General features: G+C 36.0%; 1 protein-coding gene across 3 annotated transcripts in view; it reads left to right on the plus strand.

The window, feature by feature from the left end:
• Window positions 1–6456, plus strand: part of LOC108751995 (pleckstrin homology-like domain family B member 1) — a 28579-nt gene that overhangs the window by 15192 nt on the left and 6931 nt on the right. For all 3 annotated transcript variants that reach the window (XM_018492526.1, XM_018492529.1, XM_018492527.1), the window contains exons 4-9: window positions 193–1402; window positions 1599–2520; window positions 3635–4008; window positions 4072–4222; window positions 4503–4728; window positions 4810–4975. In XM_018492526.1, coding sequence (XP_018348028.1) covers window positions 193–1402; window positions 1599–2520; window positions 3635–4008; window positions 4072–4222; window positions 4503–4728; window positions 4810–4975 — 3049 coding nt within the window. The remainder of the gene's footprint in view (window positions 1–192; window positions 1403–1598; window positions 2521–3634; window positions 4009–4071; window positions 4223–4502; window positions 4729–4809; window positions 4976–6456) is intronic.

Genomic DNA, 6456 nt, shown 5'->3' on the forward strand with positions numbered 1-6456 from the left:
AAGAAACATCTCGTTATTTATTAGCGCAATATTATTGCGTGAGAAATAAAAATTTTTCTTCTATTTATCGTATTAAAATCCGTTTGATTAAGATAAAATAAAAAAATATATAAATCAAAGAGTTCCGAATGTACTTGAATTTATTATAATTTATTGTGATAAAGATAAAAAAAAAGGCGTTAAATGTTTCAGGTTGCATGTTATCGATAGGTCGATCGAACTACATGCGTTTCAATCATCCAGCCGAGGCTAAACACCTACGATCTGTCTTTCCCCACTCGAGAATCTCAATGGCGCCGATAAGTTTTGCTCTTCCTGACGGCCAGCCGCAGGAAAATCATCACTTAGAGCGAAAGCCGCCAGTCGCACCGCGAAAATCTCCTAGGAATTCTTGCTCTGACGATGAGATGGGTTTTCTGAGCAAGCTGACCAAGTTTGAGATGCTGTCGAAGCAAAACAGGACGAATTGCGTCTCACCGAAAGTATTTCCTGCCGGTGCTCTTACGACGAATGTACCGGCCGATCAAATCCTCGGTCATTCAAGATCGTCGAGTCTGGTATCCTTGACGAAATCTCCGGTGAACGGTTTCACCATGAATGGTAACGTCGATTCGGCGTCGCAGAACTCGATCATTTACCATGACGAGACTCGTCAGCGATCGGAATCGCGTCTCGGTACGCCAACTCGATCGAATAATGCAGTCAACGTGCAGTGCCAGAATCACAATCAGATTAGAATGTACTCGGCGGAAACATACTTAAAAACGTGTAAGCCATATCACGAGAACAACAATAAAAACGCGAGATCTCCATGCATTGGAATGACATCTCCAAAAATCGTCACCGCTCGAAGCGACGACCTGATGTCCCGAAGTATGACTTATCAGAGCTCGAGTGAACTTGACCATCTCGTCGACAGGGATTTCGACATGAGCCAAAGTCTTATCGTCACGAAAACGACTACCACAGAATTTCTACAATTGGAAAAATACGGATCGAATCCGAGTATCTGTAACGCCAGTGGAGATGCCAACGTCGAAATCTTGAGGCCGTCCAACGCTCACGGATTCGGCTCAAATCCAAATGTTAAGCGAATCCTACCACCGAGTCCAGCATTTAATCGGAATCCAAAATATAGTGAGCAAAAAAGAGTTTACGCAAGGGTCAAGAGTCCTACTCCAAGTGTCGGTAGCAATTGCTCCCTCGAAGAATTGCGAGAAAGGCAAGCCGACGCGGAGAATAAACGCAGGGAAGCGGAGACCAAGCGGAAACAAGCGCAGGAAGAGAGGTTGCGGGAGCAAGAGGTCGAGAGGCAAGAGAAAATGAGGCTCGAAGAGATCTTGGCAATGTGTGCCGAATACGAAAGACAAAGCACCGTCGAAAAGCCGAGGCAACCTAATCGGTAACTATCGTATTTTATTTACATTTTATTTGCTTTCCCTTTATATTAACTCTTTTTCTAATAATTTTCCTTGTCTTTTTGTGTTATGAGATAGAAAATGAAAGAAGATTTGTAGAAGATTTGTTTTCGTAATATTAAATATTTCTTTTAAGCCCACTTACTTGCAGACAAAGTATACTTATGTAATATTTTACAGGATCATAACAAATGGATCTCTTCCGCGTGACAAGAGACTCGGCTATACTTCTTTCGATAGTCCGAAGAGCCCATCGAAAAATCAACCACATTTCTCTTTTGACACTATCAAGCAAACCAATTGGGGTGGTGCTTCGTCATACGAGAATGTATCCGTGCAAAATTCTAAAGTTATTCTTCAAAATGGCAATTTATCCGCCAATCGTAGAGATCGATCTCAAGTTGAAAATCGTGATGTTTCCGTAGGATCGCCACATGCAAATACACCAAATAATAATCAACCGGCGAAGTATTCTAATGTTCATAATACGAATGCCAACTACAGTTTCTCAAGTTCAATTTCTCGTGGCAGCAACTATGAAAACGTTAGCACTGGTAATAATAAAAAGAGCGGCAGTTACATCGACGGGACAGGGAATTACATGAAGGCTGAAGACGATACCAAAGGCTCATCGTCCACATACGGAACGATTCGACTGAACGGAGCGAAAATCGAACCACAGCAAACGACGCAAAACGGGAACGCGAGTATTTACGAAAACGTCGCATTATCCCCGACGACACGGAATAATCAGAATCGTTCCATGCCAAAGAAAAACAGCCAATTATCAAACTCGTATGAGATGATAGAAAATAAACTGGCCATATCGAATGATGATCTCCTTGAAGCGATCGAGCAATTATCTATGCTATCAAAATCCAAAGAAATCTACGTGACTCCCAAGCGAAATAATTCTGAAAAGGATAACGCAAAGTCCAATGAAGTAAAAGCTGACAAAGAGAGAAAGCAATTGGAAGAGGAAGACAGGAAAAAATACATAGAATTTTTGCAAAACGAGAAATTGCACATACTTGGTAACATGGATGCTTTGAAAAGGAGCGTCGCCGAAATTGAAATTCAAGAAGAAGAAATTAGTAGAGAGGTAATTATTTTATTCTGGCTTATATATTATTAAGCAAGACTGAACACATAAATTCACAGTTTTGTCACTGTTATCTTGTACTACGCGTATCATATATTAAATAAGTTATTTATATGTTCTCTTTATCCCTTTCTGGGCATATGGAAGGCATTTAATTGTAAGTATTGGTTCTGTCAGATAATAATAATAATAATAATAATGTGTATGTGTGTGTGTGTGTGTGCGCGCGCGCGCGTGTGTGTATGTGTGTGTATATATAATAATTGTATATATTTATGATAAATAATAAAAGGATTAGTGACAAACTCTAGACAATCTCCATTAGCTATGTTTAAATTCGTTTCTTGAATTAATATTTAGGTACACACTCTAATCTCTTCCTATAGATTCTTTTCATAGTATCATATCTCTTTGATTTCTAATTATTTTTCATTTAATGTGTTAGTGTGATAATCATAATACAGAATGCAACAGTAATAATGATATAATTAATTTCTCATGCAAAAATAAAGCGAATTGGAAAGAATATTTGATTTTAAAACAAATTTGAACATTGACTTTACCAATAGGAAAATAATAAAGGAATGATAAAAATAAAATAAGTCGATGTTTAGAAATGTTCGAGGTCAAATAGGGATATCAGTTTATAAAGAAATACGGAATATATTGTTTTATTGTTTCATAAAAATTTCCGAGAGAAAGCGCTCGCTGTTATTGGTGTATTCTTTTAGTTCATCCAATCAGAATTTTAGATTGACAAAAATATACTAATAACAGCGAGCGCTCACTCAACTATTAAGTCCGCTGAATGCACACAATCTTAGATAACGGTACACTTGACTTCTAAAATTGAATTTGAAAGAATAAAACATAAGAAAAAGAGTAATTGTTTGATTTATTTTCGCACAAGAAAGATTATCCATAGTTAAGTATATCATCGCCGTATCATTCGTAATCTTTTTCTTTCACGGAAATTTCTACGAAATAATAAAACAATGTATCTTGTAAGTAATTATCTTGCCAACATCTTATTTTTCGATAAAGCTAGATTTAGAAAATTACTACAAATAAGTATTCAAAGATATTAAAAATCAATACGTTATTTATTTGACAGCTCGAATTGGAGAAAGCGCTTGTATCCGCGGAATATGAATCAGAATCCTTGAAGCTCACTCAAGATGAAGGAGAGAAGATAAAGGTGCAAATGAGAATAAATGAACTGGAAAGAGAAATGGCGGAAGATAATGCGACTCATTCGAATTTGCAAGCTGAAGCAAAACAACGTGTTCAAAAGGCACAGCAAGCTTGCGTTCAACTGGATGAACAATTGACCAATTGCACGGATGAAATTATGCAGCAGGGTATTGTCAACAAGTTAACGGTGCAGCAAGATGTTTTAGAGAGCGAAAGAAAAGCTTTCGAAGATTTGGAGTTTCATCATCTCGAAGAAGAGGCGAGTAAATTAGCCACGAGGGAGGAGCTGCAAAGGTACACTATAAATATTAACTATCACATTCAGTTTTCTCGAGATATACATTACGTATTTTGCAGATACTTGAGTGATCTCACAAGTAAGATCGAAAACAGGAAATTGCAACTGACTCATCTAGAATCGCAGCGGTCTGAAGCAAAGAACACGGCGACTAAAGAGGCTAGAAGTCTGGAGAGACAGAAATTGGGGCATTTGAAGCGATTGGAAGAAGTCAGTAAAGTAACAATAAAATAAACATGAGAAACATTAATCCACTAAATCAATGTATGTTTAAGCATGATGAAATTAGATTACAAATTCTCTCCTCCAACAAAATTATTTTCCTACACAACAAAATTATCAAGCTAGTTGAACATCTCGTATTGAATGCTACGTCTTAATGGATGATGTATCATAGACTTTATCATTTATTAATTAATTATCGTTAATTCATCATTAACATCAATTCATCAACTAATAGTTAATTAATCAACGATTGTAATTATGATAGGCTCGAAATAGAGTACGAGAGATAAATGAAGAGCTTGGCTATCTGGCCCAAAATTCTGCTGAATGTTCTGAAGAAAAACGATCCCCGAGCAGAGAAGACTTCGACAGAATCTCCAGAGTAACCAATGATTCTCCCATCGTAAACAATCAAGGTAGCCTAGGAAGAAAGACGATCGAATCGCTGAAAGAAATCGAAAGAAATCGACAGCTTCATTTAGCTAAACAAGGTACAAATTATTCCAATTTACGATACATTTTATAATACATATACTTAAAAAGGATAAAGAAAAATATTAATATTTTTCCAGGGAGTCAAGTAATCTCGGAAGAAAGACGTAGAGTCGAAGAATTGAAAAGACGCGTACAGGATGAAGTCCGCTCACAATGGGAAGAAAGAAAAATGAACTGTGCGTCTTTTAACAGCGTTGAATCTGGCGAAGAATCTTCCAGTTATTCTACTGGACCAACAGAAAGGTAAGCCTTAATGATAACGATTCGGTTTTTTTCATCACTTTTTTATACACTTTTTATGTTACACGATTCGAAAATTTTTAACAATTTTATTATTATAACTCTTCAAATTTTTTTTAATTAATCCAAAATTTAAAAGCATTATTATTTATTATAATTCTTTTATATATATCTCTTTATACAGTTTCAGCACAATTTTTTGAAAATTTTTATTTATATTCTTTCACGACAATAACATTTTGATGTATCCTAAATATGTATTTGTATATACGACAATCCCGCTACAAACGGACGTTTATTATATACACATAAAAATCAATGTATATAAACGTGTTCTATTTGTGACAACTGTTATCATCCTCTGAAAACTCACGCGCGCGATATTCATCAATGTTATTTGTGAGTCATTGCTTTTTGAAAGAAAAACTATCTTTTCTTCAAAAACGACAGGTCGATTGAATTTACGAGACGGTTTAAACCACGAAGTATGCGTAATACAAGACCCGTACATTATCGCGCAGTATCGCAGTTAATCACGACGACCTTTCTATCGTTGATTGAAACTTATTACGAAACCTTTTTCATCCACACGAACGTTGTGCAATGTGTATCACTTTATGATAGTCTGAGTGTATCCTATGCATCCGATACAAAATTAAAATGATCCATGTTTCAATGTGCAAGTAGGTGAATAAGCACTTAAAGTATTCCACGATTAAGTACATTCACTTATCCTCCATTTCTTCAAAAAATAATTTTTACCATAATGTAAAAAATATAAATAAATTAGAAGTTAAATCGAGAGAAGTGATTATATTTTGCGAAATTTCTCGAGAGAATTAGAGAATTTTCTGACCTCATTATTACACTATTAGTATTATTGTTAATGTACAAGATGTTAAGAGCAATTACTGATTGCGTGCGAGGGCCGCATATCGTGTTGGTTTGATCGACACTCGGCTTGAGTCTTCATTCTCTCGTGGTACAAAGTAGGCGGGGCGTTATCGCGTGATATGATATCGGTGTAACTGTATGTCTTCTAATGATTCTACTTGCATTAACGTGCCATGTACGGAAAATCAACGAAAGATGAATATTATAACGTGATATGAAGATATATAAAAAAAATGTGATATATAGATAAAGGAATAACGAAGAACGAGTCATAAGCAACGGAATTAAAACGTGTATTTCGGTAGCTATTGTCGAATATGCTCCAAAATGAACCCCAGAGAAATGGGCGAGACAATGCTGAACGAGGCCAGAGTTACGGGATGCAACCTAATTACTTTCTTTACTAGTAATCGTTGTTACCTGTGCGCTAAAGATTGGATTTGTGACAACTGTTATCATCCTCTGGAAATTCACGCGCGCGATATTCATCAACGTTATTTGTGAGTCATTGCTTTTTGAAAGAAAACTATCTTTTCTTCAAAAATGACCGGCCGATATATATATATATATATATATATATATATATATAT

This window comes from Trachymyrmex septentrionalis, unplaced genomic scaffold (genome assembly GCF_001594115.1).
Source record: "Trachymyrmex septentrionalis isolate Tsep2-gDNA-1 unplaced genomic scaffold, Tsep1.0 scaffold53, whole genome shotgun sequence".
Lineage (NCBI taxonomy): Eukaryota > Metazoa > Arthropoda > Insecta > Hymenoptera > Formicidae > Trachymyrmex > Trachymyrmex septentrionalis.